General features: G+C 40.3%; 1 protein-coding gene and 1 long non-coding RNA gene across 2 annotated transcripts; one reads left to right on the forward strand and one right to left on the reverse strand.

The window, feature by feature from the left end:
* Positions 1-316: 316 nt before the first annotated feature.
* On the reverse strand, positions 317-1210 carry LOC113141332 (uncharacterized). Its single transcript, XR_003296734.1, has 4 exons — positions 982-1210; positions 824-889; positions 610-643; positions 317-434 (listed from the first exon to the last, which is right to left on the reverse strand). It is a non-coding gene; the product is annotated as an uncharacterized LOC113141332 (long non-coding RNA).
* A 98-nt stretch (positions 1211-1308) lies between these two features.
* Positions 1309-17690, forward strand: ern1 (endoplasmic reticulum to nucleus signaling 1). Its single transcript, XM_026325136.2, has 22 exons — positions 1309-1569; positions 6576-6696; positions 8475-8508; positions 8901-8973; positions 9186-9258; positions 10232-10354; positions 10875-10976; positions 11063-11324; positions 11803-11881; positions 12289-12448; positions 12820-12935; positions 13043-13237; positions 13355-13619; positions 13717-13807; positions 13901-14090; positions 14299-14398; positions 14547-14746; positions 14932-15079; positions 15259-15386; positions 15504-15627; positions 16182-16249; positions 16344-17690. Exons 1-22 carry the CDS (start codon positions 1492-1494, stop codon positions 16881-16883), a joined length of 3270 nt encoding a protein of 1089 aa, XP_026180921.1. The 5' UTR covers positions 1309-1491; the 3' UTR covers positions 16884-17690.
* Positions 17691-18297: the final 607 nt, after the last annotated feature.

Here is an 18297-nt window from a genome sequence, read left to right on the forward strand (position 1 = left end):
CTTATGAAACATTTTGATTCAACACTGAATACATCTACAAAGACATAATTCTAACATTTGAGAGCCCAGATTCATCCAATACTGCATTTTTCAGACTCCAACATAAAATGTAATATACAATATTCTGTGCCAACATCTGTGTCTTGCCTTAAAAGAGAGACTTGGTGAAACTGCCAAGAGACTCCAGTTATAACAAGACATGATATGATCTCGCACTTCTTCTGACCCGTGTGGCCAATGAAAAGACCTTCCAGGTTCAAAAAAGTGCTTAAAGTGTCTTTCTAGTGAAATATGTCAAATAAAACAAAATACTATATCAGCTTGGAGAAGAGTACTTTATTCGTACAGAAAATAAATATACAGGGAAATCATAAGCATTATATACAGGGTGGCACATGATTTGCAGTAGACTCTCGAACATCACAGCCGACTCCCTGCAGGAGAAAGGTTTTAGTGAGCAGTGGTGCAGAAACACTCTTTATCAAAGATTTCTCCATGCAGGTCATGTCAGAGCTAAAATTTCTTCAGTCATAATCAGAAGTCTAACGCACAGTGATCATCACTCATAACCATTAATGTCATTTTAGATTGCTCAAGACACCTACTTACTTATTTCAGAGATCCATGGACACAAATATAGCTTCTGCAAAAGAAAAAACAAAACAAAATGCATGAGTGAGCCTGAATATTGAAACACACAGTTTGATTTCAGTGACTCAGATCAGACTGAATGTTGACTTCACTTTCACATCAGAAGTCTAACGCACAAATATTTCATCATTCATGAAGCAAAATAAAGACGTTAAGACTCGTTTATACTCACTATCAGTCACGGGGCCTTCATCTGCAAGTACAACACCTTTCTGTCCACATGTGGGTGTGCAAATACCTAGAGAATAAAACACAGCACACAAGTTTACAAGAGAATATCATTATGCTGCAAGAGGAAATCCACTGCTTTTGCAAATCATGCAGCCTTACCACGTTTTCACTGCGGCCCAGTCACACTGCTCCAACACGCTGAGTGCGTTATCACATTGAGACTCATCTCTCTACAAACTGCTCTCATGTATCGCGGTAGGGCCGATAAAATACACATGTAACGCATTTCACAAAGACCTGAAACTGTGATAGTTCAGGGCCACATGGTCTAAACAGGGAACACATGGTTTCAACGAAGCGTACTGGAGAAAATGTCTGCCCCGGATCTGTTTTATACCACATCCGGAGCCTGGAGCCGGTTTCTCATTGGTTCAGCCTGACTATACACCCCCCTTCTTCTGCACCCGGGTGGATGTGTATCCCAAAGTCCAACCCACACGGTTTCATTTCAGGAAGAAGCGGATCTAACGTTGTGTTCACCCCCGATGGCTCAATAACTTCAACGTTGCGTCGTTCATGAAGGTTTCGTAAACGCCTGGTAGTGAGCCCAAACACGTTTTCTATGTAGTCGACGGACTAACAGTCTGTCCCGGTTTGAGACCAGTAAAGATGGACTGGACAGAGAGCAGTCGGGCCCTGGTCTGGTTTTGTTTGGCGTTGCTTTGCTGCGCTGCTCTGCCACAAAAGGTAAGTGGGCTAACTGGATGAGCTAGCTGAGCCGGGAGCATTAGCTCACAGTTACTGGCTAAACCACGTTTTAATTTCACAGAAACAGACTTTTCTGTCTTTAATCTTTATCCAGGCGAAAATATGAGGCACTTAATGAATATTTATTCATGTCAGTATGGTGCGAGTTGTCTTAACGTGTCAGAAGTAAGCTAACACTAATGTTAGCTAATAACATATTACACAAAACTGGTGCTTTTACCCAGTAAGCTAACATTAGTGTTAGCTAACTTCTGTATGTTATTTGAAACATTATAATTAAATTTACTAGCACTGCATTGTTATTATCGCCATTTCCAATTCAAAGGTCCAGTGTCACAAATTTTAGGGGAATTGTTTTGCCAACATATCATTGATTTACGACAAAGGTCATCAAAATGTAAATCTTCCACCTTATGCTAAAGTCAGAGTGCTCTCAGTTTACACTTTACACTTCTTATCTTTTCACACAAGACTGAGCAAACATCCTGTATGCAGCAGCCTTAGATTTAAACCTTTAGTACATTAGGGCTCTGCACATGTTGCAAGCTGAAAAACCAAGCAGCCCTGCGGTGATGGGTTGATGTGTTGATAGCTGGATCTTTACTATTGCATATGAACACATATGATGAATATATATGCTTTGAAAAGACAAGCAGAAGACACATGTAGATCAAACAGTAAAACTTCTACCTTTAGTTTTACCGATGTCTTTGCACTGAGGTACAGATTAAAGGATGATATAATATCACATTACATTTTGCATTTTATGAAAGACTTTGCCTTCAGTTGATTATACCTCTGCAGCTGTCTGAAGTTAGTAGTGCAGATATAGTATGTGTGGTCCATCTGTTCCCTGTCTAAGCCTGACATGATTCTCAGTGTTTAGGTTGACTAAATGATACACAGGCTGCACCAGGCCAGTCCGTAATACCCACACAAACATTTGTGCTTCTGTGCAAAATGCAGTTTGATGTGATACCACCACAAAATCAGTTTTGTGAGTGAAAGCTCTAAAAAATGTAAATCTATATGCAGATGACAAATACTAAAGCAACATACAGAGTCTTAGGTGTTGGGCCAGACGGGCCTTGGCACTCTACTTGAGTGATAGAACACCACTGACGCAAGATCTCCCATAGGTGTTCAATTAGGTTATGATCTGATGCATGTGAAGGACATAGTATATATTTCAGATCACTTTTGTACTCATCAAACATTCAGTGATCCTGCACTGGGCATGGGGCCATTGTCATCCTGACACAGACCACTCTGATCTAGAGGTTTCATCATAGGATAAAAATGATCACACAGACCAACCTTGTTGATTTGCAAAAGTGTTGTTTTAGAGAGAGTAGCATAGAATCAATAGCTGGCACAAATTGGAGTTAGAACTGAAACTGAGCCATATCCCTAGAAAGACTCAAGACAGAGACCATTTTGTACCAAGCTAGTACATTACTTAATCTGAGCAGCAGATAAAAATGCTCTTTCATCTGTCACATTTCCCTATGGCCTGCTAGACAGTGCTGGTGTAATGAGGATGACAAATGATAGATCTAAAGGTATTGACATTGTGTGTGAGATAGATACAAATAGCAGAGCTGCAGAGAATAGACTCAGTATACCTCCTTTTACTGTCTCAGAATTCGCAGTTAATCTATTTTTATGGTCAGCTGATTTTTCCTTTGTATGGAGGATGTACCAGTAACTAAAATGTAGCTGTTTCATCAGCCATTAGTTTGTTTTTAGGAGCTGCTTCACTGATTATGCACATGACTCACATGGCATCTGTCCGCCGCTCATCATCACACTAATATTTCCAATAACACTTCTAAATGAAATTAGACAATGTGTCCGTCAGCTATACCTAATTCCATTGCTGTTGTAATAACCACACTTCTTTTCAGTTTTAAATTGAAATAAAGAACTTGTGATCTTACACTGGCTTATAACAGAAGTAGATAGATGTTTCCTGAATGAGGGCCAATATGTGACATCCCGAAACACTGAAGCAACATACTTGTAGAAAGCAACTGATAGACTGTGTTGGAAGGAACGTATTTAAGTTTCAACACTGGCATCTCCCCATGGCAGAGGTCTGCACTAGTTTTATTATACTAAAATTCTTCTCTATTCCCTAATTATTCTCTCTGAGACTGGAGGAAATTAAACCTCAAGCCTGTCATTTTCACACAGCCCTTTAATATTTGACTGATGGTTTATCGGGCGGTTCTTTTTGTTCTTAATGTGACAGTACACACAGTTCTGCATGTACTTAAAGGGATTTCTTCATTGATTTTCCAAATATATTTTTGGTTACTTGAAGCTGTTGCTTTATTACACCTCCTCTGATAAGTAACCAGTGGTGTGATAAGTATTTCTTGGTTCCTGTGTTGGTTTTTGCTTTGCACCCAAGCAAGCTGCAAACAAGCTGCTTATTTCTGCACACAAGTCAAAGGTGGAAGTCGTAGTTGTCAGCATAAAATAAGTAACTGCTAGTTGTTGTTTTTATTTCACTACATTTGGGAGTCACGCTCTTATCTTAAAGATGATATGTCTGCGTCTCTCCCCTGCATGCATCTCTCAATGACACAGCCAAACAGAAGACTATATTAGACTTGCAGATGACACTGCTGGTTTATCTGGCAATAAATATGGAAGTTATTCATGTTATCAAATCCCACCAACGTCATTTAGTCACAAGTTGATGAAGCATTCAAAAACTCATTGGTCTGCCACACAAGACACTAAGCAACATAATGACACTCTAGCCTGCTGCTGCGAGATCAGTGTTAAGAGCAATGTAGTCAGTGTCTCTTTAAGCCATGTCTAACCTTTTTGCAGAAGGGAAACTGAAGACCACAGAACTTTATTTTGCTTTTGCCCAGTTCTGTAGTATTATGTAACTTCCTTACACAATACATAAATATTTCCCCCAACAGAATAAGGAAATGAAAGGGAGTGCCCCAGTGTTTCAGTCTTCCTAAAAAGCTTTATAATGTACATGCTCTCTCACACACACACACACACACACACACACACACACACACACACACACACACACACACACACACACACACACACACACACACTGAGCAGCCAAACATTGGAAAGCCTGGCACTGTATTCAGCAGTTGTTGACTATCAGTTTTCATCCAAAACTAGTAGGGTAACAGATGTTTTGGAAGATACTTGCTTATGAAACCAAGAACCCTGATAGAGGTTATTGGGGGGCAGATGATTCACAGTTGTCATTCTCCTAGTACAGTTGTGTGATGCTTGTGGGAACAGCCACAGGTGCATAATACTGACTGAAATGTGTGAATAGAATCTGAGACTGGTGCAGGCAAATGTGGAAGGATTCGGTTTCTTTCTGTAGATAGAGCAAAGCTTTCAGTTCACCGGGTTTTTTTTTGGCCTTGGTTTCTGTTGGAACAATTACAATATGCTTGTATTTTTCCAAATTTAAGCAGAAGAAAACATGCGTAGAAAGAACTGAGCTTTGACAAAATAACCGCTTATTGTCTTGAACTGGTCCATGTTTGGTTTTGAAAGGAAATGGCCTAAATGACTCAGTGCTCAGGCCTGATTTAGCAGCTCTGGTGGTTGGTTTGTGTCTGGCTTAAGAGCATTTAAACCCTCACCTTCATTATCTCCTTGAAAGTTGCTAATGCTCAGAAGACTGTTAGTAATCATAAATTTGTAATCTGCATTTTATGTGGGGGCTCTTTGCAATGTCCTCAGTGACCTTTCCAGGAAGATTAGTCAGGGATGCTTGTCAGTACTGTTGTGGTTCGGCAGGAGAATGGGGTCTGGGGTCTGGGGTCCAGCTTTGTGTGTGTGTGTACACAGACGGAATAGTGTCATGAAGCTCCATGTGTATGTTTGTGTGTTTACGCAGAAGATTTTCACCTCAACAGTAGACTCCAGTGTTAAAGTTGTCAGTTTTAGTGGCATTCCCATAAAAAGTGTTGTATAAACTTGTCAGAAAATAAGGTAACTGGAAATAATTTTAAATAAAAATGCCTGGTATCTTAATGTAAAAGATTTGTGGTATTTGCCTGCAATGTGAAACCTTCTGTCTGTGATCTGTAATTCTTAAGAAAATGTAGAAGAGCACAGGATGTGTGTGTGACGGCCTTCTCTGGTTATCAAGCGTTTTTAGAATTCCATAGCAGTCTGCACACCACCCACCGTGTTGTTAATTCTGGCTTAAACTAAGTCATGAGGCTGGGTCACTTAACTGCGGATGTGGTTTTAGGTTCAGGTTTTGGATTTCTGCATATTTTTTCTCTTTGTAACTTTTCACATGTACTCTGTACTTCTGTCACCTACCCAAGTGCTCCTATGTCTGGTTATCTTCCCTGTATCTTTCTGTTCTGGAAAGAAGGGTGCCCATATGGTCCATCAGCCCACTGTTCATCTGTGCAGAGGAAAGTTGCAGCACTCTCTACATTCAGTTCACTGTGAAAACCATTCAACAATCCAAACCATCCTTATAGGGTATGCTGGGTAGTTGCATGAGTGTAATGCTGAAGGTTGCAACCCTTGGCTTAGACTGTTACTTTAAGTCCTCATCCAGCAACCTGCCCCCACTTACCTAGACTGACAGCCTCCTAGTGTCTTCTTTAACTGTCGTTGGAAAGTATTGATTTGAAGTTGATTGATTTGTAAAGCAGGCAATGTGGAATGCTTACTGGGGCAGCCAACCATCCCACCAACCTTCTAGCAAAAGGCTTACTATACTGAAAATAGGCCTTTGATTCCACAATGCAGTAACATTTGTCGAACAGTTAGATATCTTCTGTCAGGTCACATCACTGTATAAATGTTTTCATGGACATGATGTCATTTCAGCACATTGCAGATGATCATCACTTTGATTCATGTACATTATGAATATGTTTATCAGGCATTTCTAGGGTTGAGTAGACATGTGGTTTCTTAAAGTAACTCTCCTTGGTTTTTATATTGTGTTTCTGTAGGGGTTCAGTAGTGCCAGTACAGTTTCCCTTCCTGAAAGCCTGCTCTTTGTGTCCACCCTGGATGGAAACCTGCACGCTGTTAGCAAGAAATCAGGCTCTATCAAGTGGACTCTGAAAGAAGGTAAGAGGCGAAGTCTTGAGTGGAGTGTAACTATCAAGTTTCTTTTTGTAGTCACATTTTCTTCTTCAGGTTATATTTGTACAACAAAAGTACTTTTGTATGCTGCCCACATCATTATTATTGTATAATAATGTGCAGGGATTATAAACTATTATTTATTTTAAACACAGTAGTCAGTAAGGGCTATATTTTCAATAAATCCATACCCATAATTATTATTTTTTAATTATATTTATGAAGGAAAGGCATTACTTGAGGAAACAGCTGTTCTGTTAGGCATGGAAACTGGGTAATTATTAACCAAGAGAGAGGCAAATATAGCCTGTAATGAAGGTCAGAGTGGGAATCAGTAAGCAGCATGCTGTAGTATCACAGGTCCACAGCATGTGCTATGGTCACTATGTTAATGTGATTGTATTATACATTCAGAATATATATTACATAAGATAGATTGAATGATTACTGGTTAATGTGTGTGGACAAAAACAGGCAGTTACTCTTGTTATGGGATGTTTATCTTTCGTAGATTAAAAAACATGGAAATTAAAGATTTTTTTCTGTTTTGATACATACATTTTATCACTTTTTCTTCAGCAAACTCATGCTGTAAACTGTGGAAAAAACTGTTTTGAGCTCATGTGTTCTGTTAGTTCCACCTAATGCTCAGGTCATTAATATTTAGAAGCAGAGGCTGCTTCCTCCACGTTGTTTGCTTTTCTGGAAGAGCTATTGAATATAAATTTGACCAGTTCTGTACCAGGCACACACCTGCTGTTTGCTCCACTCAGGCAACCTTACTCCCACATGGTAAAGGAAAAGAAGCAATCTTTTCCCTGGACCAAAACAGTACAAATCAGCCAATCTTCTTATTGTTTGCTTGTCGCTCCCCACTGCCTTTACAAACACATATTTGTATTTCGGCCAACCACTGTTAACAGCTTTTCTGTTAATGCAGAGAACTATTGTTTTCTCACCACCCTCTGCAATTTCAGTTGATGAATGCTGTTGCTTCTGGAGTACAACAGTCATTGATCACCTTTGGATAATCCTGGGCCTCCCTGTTATTGTTGACCCCTTAGGGCACCTCCAGAGATCAGCACTATCTGGTCCACGCCCTGTATGTTCACACTCTGGAGAGGTGTGTGTTTGTCTAGTAGCAATGAAGGTTTGGGCTTCATGCTTTCGCTCCTGTCTCAAAGACGCGCAGTAGTTTTAACTTTCATTGATTTACAGAACCACACTGATATTTGAACTTCTACGCAATAGGTGACCATTCATTTTATATTTTTGAAGGACTTTTTCCATCCTTCCCAGCAAGCACTCCCTGCAAAGAACCTAAATTTATTGGATAATGTTAATGTAATTTGGATAAAAATGTCATGTGTCTCAAACAAGCTGCTAGTGTCAGGTAACAGTAAAATCTACTGTCTGTAGAAGATCCCTTTGGTTTGTTGGTTTTAGTACGTCAGTAAGTTCATCAACAATTTAAGATGGAGTAGTTTTTAGAGGATATGTCCAATACCAATGTTTTACATAATTCATTTTATTTTCCCATAGTTTTTACATTCTTGACTTATTTACAGAAGGGTTGTTGCCAACATGACTGTTTGCCTTTTGTGTTTGCCCCAAGGGAATTGGTTTTCATTTGGACTTTGTCTTCTGTGCAGTTGAATGTCACTAATGTTCATGTCGTTCTCTTGCTCATCAGCTAATGACCATACTTTCTTTTGTTGGTTAACGTTCTTGTCAGTCCTGACTTGCATCTTGTCTCCTCACAGATCCAGTTCTTCAGGTCCCCACACATGTGGCAGAGTATGTATCTTTTCCCGCTTGGGTGCGCACGAATACACCTATGAGCCAAAACATTATGACTACTGATAAATGAAACAGTGTAACATTGCTGGTTCTCATAGCCTATGTGTTGCATGCAGGAGACACCTTTATGGGTTTTCTGGATCCATGTAGCACATGAACAATGGTAGCACATGAACAAACATATTAGCCAGGATTGGTCATAATTTTTCAGCTCATTTTTTTATATCCTTGTGTGTTGAGCCTCTGTTTAAAAAAAAAAAAAAAAAAAAAAAGACAGTTAATGCAAGTGGATATGGTAACCTGTTGAGCTTGTCTTGCCAGACTAATTGCTTTCATAGTTTCCTTGTACTGGTCTCAATATGCTTCATCTTCTTTACTCTTACCACCAGGCCAGCTTTTCTGCCAGACCCCAATGATGGCAGCCTATACTCTCTGGGAGGAAAGAACAACGAAGGCCTCACAGTAAGAGGAAATAAGTGAATATCATAAATGATATCTCCCCTCTGTTGTAAGAAAAACTTCCTTGTTCTGTGAAAAACATGACTTGTATATGCTTTTTTTTGTAGGCAAGTCATGCTGAATAATGCAGCATAATTTTGCCATTGCAACCATATATACATTAACATATATAGGATTTTATTGTACACTGATATTTATTCATTTTGCTCAAACAGAAACTACCGTTCACAATTCCTGAACTGGTCCAGGCCTCTCCCTGTCGCAGTTCTGATGGAATCCTTTACATGGGTAAGGCTGATTCTCAAATAGAAATAATGGCTTTTGATTAAACACATTAATTAGTCTGCTACCATTGCCTTTTTTATTGACCACAGTGACATTTGAACAGTTTGAATAAGAGATGGTTCTGAATTGAGGTCATGAGTTTCTTTATCCATAAATGGGTGCAGTCCATGTGCCAGAGTGATCCCTTACCTAAATGAACAGATGTTATCTGGCTTTAACCGAATATGTTACAGTGCCTCCATGTTCCACTCAGCCTGCGGTTGTAGCCTGTGCTCTTTTGAATTTACAGCAGTTAACTGAGGAAAAGTAATCTGCCATAGTGACTGTCATTGTTTAAAGGGAGCGGGTGACATTTGCCTCTCCACAGTCATTATCACTGAAGCTTTTGTTTTCATTTAACTGAAGCTGCAGCCAGCACAAAGCATATTTGAGATGGAACAGTCTGAAAATGCTATGAGCTTGAATTCTTACTCTGTAAATGAATGCGATTTATTTGCCAAGGGCATTTTGTAGAAATTCTTAGGCCAGACATTACTTAATTTATGGTTGTCACATTTATCCATAGTAAACTATCATTAGGGTGTTTTTGTCACTCCCTCCATTGTCAAAACAGGTGAGAGGCCTTAGGGCTGGTCATTTTAATGACAGAATGGTTAACAACCATCACTAGCAGTGATTTTTAGATAGGCCAAATAAGAGCTTGAGAAGAAAAAATATGGAAACTTTCTGAAACGCAGCATCTTGCTGGGTCAGTAGGTATTCAATAAGTGTCATATTTAAACAGTAAACAGAAGTATCCGTTGTACAATTACAATATGTAGCAACAGAATGACAATATTAAGCCTATAACATATTCATTCAGTTGTTCTGTTGTATTAATTAAGTTGTAAAGTTTCAGAAGTAATTTTTAAGATGTGCTTTGGTCAAAAGTCAATGAAATGTCATTGCAGAGGTAAATGATATTGTTTATGTGCAGGTAAGAAGCAAGATCTGTGGTATGTGGTAGACCTGCTGACTGGTGAGAAACAGCAGACCTTGACTTCCTCCTTTGCGGAGATGCTGTGTCCCTCTTCATCTCTTCTCTATCTAGGGCGCACAGGTAAACAAAAACCCAATTAATCCAGCAACACAAGTTCAGCTCATTTTTAGTCTTACCTTACCAGCCCAACCCACTGTTGATTCATTTGGCTAATTAGCAGACCTGTTGTCTGCCATGTTCCATCCCAGACTGTTGGCTAGCCCTTTTTTAACTCAAGCTGTACTGCTACCCCTACCCCCTCTATAACAAGATAAGAGCCCTCCCCCTGTCTCCATTCTGTTTAACATCTGGGGAAGCTGGGATGGTAATCACAGTCCAGTACCTTGAGCACAGGAGCCCTGTAAATTGAATACTTGCTATAAATTTTTAACGGGCATGTCAAGTCAAAGCTCACTTTATCATCCAACAGCATATACACACTGTTTGGTTTCTTACATTGTCTCAGTTTTCCATTCTATGAATCTTATTTGTTTGAGGAAATTTATTACACTGAGAAATAGATACTCACAGCTTGACTGTGGTATATGTAACCTAAGGAAAGCAAAGCTGTGTGAAAAAGTTGCTTTTGTTCATCTGTTAGAGTACACCATCACCATGTATGACACAAAGAGCAGAGAATTGCGCTGGAACGCCACCTATTCTGACTACGCCTCCACCCTTCCTGATGAAGACACCAAATATAGTAAGACTCCTGGACACTGACTTTTTTGTGACATGGGTTTCTGATTGACATTACTAATCTGCTTTTTGATCTCTCCCACCCTACAGAGATGGCTCATTTTGTGTCCAATGGTGATGGCCTTGTGGTGACTGTGGACAATGAATCTGGAGACGTTCAGTGGGTCCAGAACTACAACTCACCAGTGGTGGCCATATATATCTGGCAACGCGAGGGCCTCCGCAAAGTTCCCCATACTAATGTGGCTGTAGAAACTCTGCGTTACCTTACTTTCATGTCAGGAGAGGTTGGTCGCATTACTCAATGGAAATACCCATTTCCCAAAGAGCAGAAGCCCAAGAATAAGTTCATGTAAGCAGAGTGTAATAATGTGCTTTTTTTATCATTTACGCATTTCTCCCTTGTATTCTTCATCTTTTTTTTGCCTTTCATACTCTTAAACACTGCTTGGAGAAAAAGCCAAGGGTTCTCTTTAACATGTTTGGGCTTTTTTAGCCTGTGAATCATAAAACCCTAAATTACTGAAGGTCTGTAATTAACAAAAGCTTACTTGTGCAAGATTGCTTAATATTTGGATGGAGTCTAGATATGTAGCACTTAAAAAAATAGTTGCTAAAGGGCCAGGTTTCAGCTGTGGTTTAACAAAGCAGTACAGGTTTCTATTTGTATGTTGTGTTGACACCTTCTTCTTTTGAAGTAGGACTTTCAGTGGTTGAAATGTTTTCTGATTTTAAAATTTTTAATGTTAAATATCCTCCTTTTTTTTCAAGACTGTACTGTTTCACACTTCCAAGTAACACAAGTGATCGTCTAATTGTTTCTCTTTCAGGGCCACCTTATACGTAGGTAAATACTCCACTAGTCTTTATGCCTCTCCATCCCTGGTGCATGATGGCGTTACTGTGGTGGTGAGTGACAGTTACATGCTTATCTTCATTTAAGCAGAACACAGTCCATGTCAGTGGACATGAACATGTAATGTGTAGATTTACTGTTTAAAATATGAGCATGTTTTGTATTAAGTCAAACATTCCTGGTAATTTATCTAATTATTTTATGGTACCTTACTCATTGTTTTTGGTGAGTGATTTCTAGGTATACCAGTGATGTCATATTTATACATCCTGTTACAGTTTTGTTGTAGTTTGCCCTAGCTTGAGTCACTTTGCCTCACAGGCTTGGCTCCCTGGAGTAGTAGTTTAATGTTATTAGAGAAATACTGCCTGTTTGTTTTTTTTTTTTTCTTCTTCTTCTTCTTCTTAAGTAAGTGACAGGAAATACGTCTGGATATACATATTTGTGTATGTCCACACAGCCTCGTGGTAGCACCTTCCCCATGCTGGAGGGTCCTGATAGCCAGGAGACTGAAGAGGACAAGGAGTGTGTCATTACACCTAGCACCAGTGTGAAGTTCAACGCTGCACTTCGGGAGCGAAACCGAATCAACTTCATGAGGAACTACTTGCTCCTCATAGGTATTACATGAGTACATATATCAGCTGGTTATATTAGGTCTTCTATCTTCTTACCTGGTGCGATGAAAAAGGGTTTTAGGGATATCACATAAAATGGTTAAACTAGTAATTCATGCACAAATGTTTAACATCATGAAAGATTTTTATGTTGTTACTACTGTATGTTGGGAGGGTTCACTTTCATTACTATTCACCTCACGGTGATGCATCTAATGGTTTGTTGCATTTTGACTGTGTTGTACTGAGGCTGCCCTCTGCTGGATGATATAAAACATGAAACTATAAATTCTCCCAAGTATCACAACTGAAGTTAGTGTTTGGCTCAAGTTTAATGCCCACGATTTAATGAGTTAATTCTTTCTGCTTTCCAGGTCATCATGAGACGCCACCTGAAGCTCACACCAAGATCTTGGAAAAGTTCCCTGACAACTTCCCTCGCAATCAAGGCAATGTCATCCCACCAACCACTGAGAAAAAAGTAGAGGAGGTTTGTGTCATTGTGTGATCAGTAAGATATATTTTTAGAAACCTTTATATTAAAGCACCTCTTCCTCACTGTGCTCACTTCTGCTACACCCTCTCTCTGTGTTGCAGAAGGTGAATGATAGTGGCATGGATGATGGTCCTACTTCTCCTCTGCCTGAAACATCAATCCAAGAACCTGGGGCCAGTGGTCGCACTCTACGTCTAGAAGCCCCTGTGGACTCTATGCTTAAAGACATGGCCACCATCATCTTCTCCACTTTCCTCCTGGCTGGATGGGTGGCCTTTGTGATCACCTACCCCAAAGTAAGTCAAACACCTCCACCTGCCACTACAAAATGTTGACACAGAAATTAGTGGTAGAAGAAATGTTATGAGGCCTCTTCTAAAGGGACTTAGATATAGTGTTCTGTTCTGCCACAGAGTGTGCATAAGCAGCAGCAGCTGCAGCACCAGCAGTTCCAGAGACAGATGGAGGAAAGGTTGGAGCTGCTCCAGAGGCAGCAGCCATTTCCATCTGCAGATGTGGGCCTTGGTTTGGCCCCAGACAGTGACTACATGGAGGTGGCCCCCACTCGCTCTGAATGCTCAGACCACAGCAGCCCCAATGTTACTCCCCGTGCCTCCAACCACTCCAACCTGTCAGTGTCTGAGCTGTGCAATTCAGCCAATGAGCACGAAGATGGAGGTAAAGATCGGCAAGTTGCACGTCCTTTCTTTGATCGTGCTTGTTCTAGGTTTCATACCAGTTTTGGTTGTCTTATATTATGTATTTGTCTTAACAGAGGAGGACTCCAATGTTGTCAGAGTGGGCAACATAACTTTCCATCCAAAAGAGGTCTTAGGTCATGGTGCTGAAGGTACCATTGTGTACAAGTAAGTTTACTGATCGCCCAGTAATTTTCATAATTTTGGTTTTATTTGTAAAAATATCGTTACAGCTTTGTATTTCTATTGTATAACTATAAGGGGTCAGTTTGACAACCGTCCAGTGGCAGTGAAGAGAATTCTCCCGGAGTGCTTCAGCTTTGCCGACAGAGAAGTCCAGCTGCTGAGGGAGTCAGACGAGCACCCAAACGTCATCCGCTACTTCTGCACTGAGAGGGACCGTCAGTTCCAGTACATCGCCATTGAACTGTGTGCAGCCTCACTTCAGGAGGTAATAAATGGCTGAATAATTCAATTTCTAGGAGTCTTGATAAAGATTATTCAATTTTGTTTTGTTCTTCAGCTAAAGCTAAATCCTTGTTTTAATCTGTGCTCATGATAAAATGAATTTAGTTTATATATGTGTATACAGTGTCAATCTGTATCAAATTAGGCACTTCTTTATATTAGAGTTCACTAAGTGCTGTTGTTCTCTTTAGTATGTGGAGAGGAAAGATTTCAACCGTCATGGACTAGAGCCAGTCACACTGCTTCAGCAGACCATGTCAGGACTGGCCCATCTGCACTCCCTCAATATCGGTATCATCACTGAATAAAAATCACTTTCATGTTTATATTAGTTCTTGTTTTTGCATTACTAAACAATGGCTGCATCACTAACATCAGGGGCAGCTTGTTTTGGGGTTGTTTTTTTTTTTGTCTTCTCACCTTCATATTTTTCCTTCAGTTCACAGAGATTTGAAACCACACAACATCTTGGTGTCTATGCCTAATGCCCATGGTCGAGTCCGGGCCATGATCTCAGACTTTGGTTTGTGTAAGAAGTTAGCAGCAGGCCGCCACAGTTTCAGTAGAAGATCTGGGGTACCAGGCACTGAGGGCTGGATTGCCCCAGAGGTTCTCAGTGAGGACTGCAAAGACAACCCGGTAAGTCAGTGATGTAGGAACAGCTTTCTCATGGCTGTTGTAAGGATTGTTAAATACCACAACTCTGCAATGTGCTCTTTCAGTAGTGTGATAAAATTCATCAGTGGAGACAACTGAAGTTTGGTATTCCATGATAATGTCGCACTGGGGCCTCCTTCTAAGCTTTGTTCTTTCTTCTCTTGTAGACTTGCACTGTTGATATCTTCTCTGCTGGTTGTGTGTTTTACTACGTGGTGTCCCAGGGAAGCCATCCTTTTGGCAAGTCTCTGCAGAGACAAGCAAACATCCTGATGGGCAGATACAGCCTTGACCATCTGCAAACTGACAAACATGGTGAGACCTTAATTTCTGGTTTTCTGGTCTCAGATCATTTCCAAATGTGTGTAACATCAGTTTTGTATCTTCTGGTAAATGTAGATATTTACTGAGGATGATTGTGTGCTTTGTTATGTGTGTGGTACAGCTGTGGGGAATATTCTTTGATAATCTTTTCAATGAAAAAAAAATTACAGGAGACATTGTAGCTAGAGCTCTAATAGAGCAGATGTTGAGCATGGAGCCACATAGCAGACCTTCAGCTGAGAGTATACTCAAACACCCTTTCTTCTGGAGCCTGGAGAAAGAGCTACAGTTCTTTCAGGTCAGTCACTTTTTATATTATAGTTACCTCTAAAATTGTGTTTCTAATGACAATGGGACTGCAGGCTGCCAGTCATTTTTACTGTAATTCACTCACAGTATTTTGTGGTTCTTACAGGATGTGAGTGACAGAATAGAAAAGGAACCACTGGACGGTCCAATTGTCAGACACTTAGAGAGAGGTGGGAGGGCTGTTGTCAAGTGTGACTGGAGAGAGCATATCACAGTGCCACTGCAGACAGGTAAAAACATGTCAGATACAAGCTCCTGGATCCACATGTTGAATGTTTGTCCAGTTTCTTGTGTTGCTTCAAACTTCACTGGCCTCACTCCTCATTTTAGAGCAAGTTGGAGAAATGTGATAAATGATGCTGATTCATATTTGCACTGAATGCTGTATATTGTCAGCAGGAAATGTTGCACTACAGGCTGCAGCTTCCTGTCAGCACTGCCATCCTTAAGTATTAGAAGCTGATGCTCTTTGCAGTAATTCTATTGTTGCCTGGAAGGAGAAATTGTTTTTCCCTTAGATGACTGGTTTCATAAATGTAAAAGTGGCCTTTACATAAGGTTAAGCATGCTGAATGTTATTTGAATAAAACACAACTTATAAAGTTTGATGGTGCTGTTATTTAAGACTTTGCACTGATCAGTGAAATTTTGGCAGCTTCAGTTACAGGATGGACTAAGACAGCTGCATTATTCCAGGATTTCATGTTTATTGTTTCCCTGTTGGTTAATGGTTATGGATTCAGTCTGTGTTTGACACCACAGGTTTTCTTTCTCTGTTTGGCAGATTTGCGGAAATTTCGTTCATATAAGGGTGGGTCAGTCCGAGACCTGCTGCGTGCAATGAGAAACAAGGTAAGTGTATATTCTCATGGCTATGATATACTATTTTGTAATAAAATAAATTGGTTTCCACAGTTAGATATAATGCTTGACCTTCTCTCAACAGAAACATCATTACCGAGAGTTGCCTGCTGAGGTACAGGAGACTTTGGGCTCCATCCCTGATGACTTTGTCTCCTACTTCACTTCCCGCTTCCCCCACCTTCTGATGCACACCTATTTGGCTATGCGGACCTGTGCATCTGAGAGGCTGTTCCTGCCTTACTACTCAACTGCAGAGCTGCTGGCAAAAATGCCAGCACAGTGCACACACCCAGATCTACAAAGACAAAATGAATCATGTACTCAGCAGCTGCCAACACAAACATCTCAACCCTCCTCACCGGCCAAGGAGCCTGCACATTCACTGCAGCCAGTGGCAACTCTCACAGCACCTGCTGAGTCAGTGCACTCTATATCACCAGATGAGCCTGTATCTTCACATTTGCCAGTTCAGACAGTGGCAGCATTGTCCACACAGACTGACTTGAACAGTCCCACATTTGCCTCAGAATCTCCAACAGTTCATCTCAGGCCAAAAGCATCCGTTCATTCTGAAACACACACACCGCCAGCTCCTCCTACCTTAGATGAAAAACCTATGTAAACTGGACCAGAGTGAGGTGGACCCAACACGGCAGCTTTGCCTTAGGGAGTGGACACTAAATGGGTCTGAGTTGCTGTGCTGTGAGCTGGTGAGGACCAGGCCTGCAGTGCCTGGGATCCACTGCCGGGTGCAGTAGCTTCGCCCTTGGTTAAGTGCCTTCTGCTCACATGGATTAAAATGGTCACTAACAGAACCATCTTTAAGTCTCTGCCTAGAAGAAATCAGATAACCAATATGGTGTTGGTGAACAATTTATTGTAGCTGGAATGAGCAAAGAGAATTTTTTTTATTTTATAAAGGCATGTCCAAATAAGTGTTTGTCCCAAAATATCTGGCCTCTTTTGAGGCTGGATGTTGAAGAGTTGTGTAGTTTTTATTGTGCAATGTTGTGTTTCTGAGTGAGCCTGTTCACTGCACAAATACTATATGTATATTTTTGTATAGACAGATTCAGAGTTTGGATCATTATGATGAATCATATAATGTGGCCAATGTGCCTTTTTTTTATATCACTGTGCTGTAGGAGTACAGGTGTTTAAAATTGACTATGCTAAATGTGCTTGATTCCAGTTGCTGCTAGACTGCTTCTCTTTTTGTAAACCAGGGTTATGTGCTGATGCAGTAAGAGTGGACTGCTTGAAACAGTGCACAGGGTGGCATCTCAATACAGTAGGTAATTGTATCGTCATGTGATTATGTAGTCAAATATGAGTTCAGAGGTCATGCTGCAGAATGCTTGTGTAATGTAATTTTTCAAGGGTGTCAAAGTGAAGTTAATGACTTGCACATTAAATTCAATTTTTTTTTAATACTAAAATTGTTTTTGCTCATTAACATTACTATAATATCAGGCTCACACTTGTACCCTGACTAGAATCTAAATGAAGCAGAAATACTGACGTCTTGCTTGCTTTGCTGGCTTTTCTGCTGTACTGTCCAGTGATAGTCTGAGTAACTTTAAATTGGATTGCTGGAGGCTTTAACAAGGTATGTTCTTTCCTGAGTTTGATCAGCCAGGTTTTGAGGTATGGTCATTTGCCATACATTGCTTTTTATTGTTTACTTCTAGAGTAATCTTACTTACGTGTCTAGTTTTATGACGACAGCATGCAAGTATGTTATAAAATCCTATGTTGATTGTGGAAAATCAAATGAATTCAGTTTAATTTCCACCTCCCAGTCACACTGAGACAAACACCTACACTTCAGTACTGTGTAGCACAAGAAAGTCTCTTCACAAACCCCGTAAACACTGGTAAATCCTATTCAACTCTTTTTGCAGATTTTTAACCCTTTTTGGCAAAGATACATAAAATCTCTGGAAATATTACTTAAACTCTTATTCAACAAACAGCATTGTGTATGTATTACCAGGTGTGTAGTCATGCTTCAATCACAGCTGGATCTATACTGT

This window comes from Mastacembelus armatus, chromosome 8, assembly GCF_900324485.2.
Source record: "Mastacembelus armatus chromosome 8, fMasArm1.2, whole genome shotgun sequence".
In the NCBI taxonomy this organism is placed as follows: domain Eukaryota; kingdom Metazoa; phylum Chordata; class Actinopteri; order Synbranchiformes; family Mastacembelidae; genus Mastacembelus; species Mastacembelus armatus.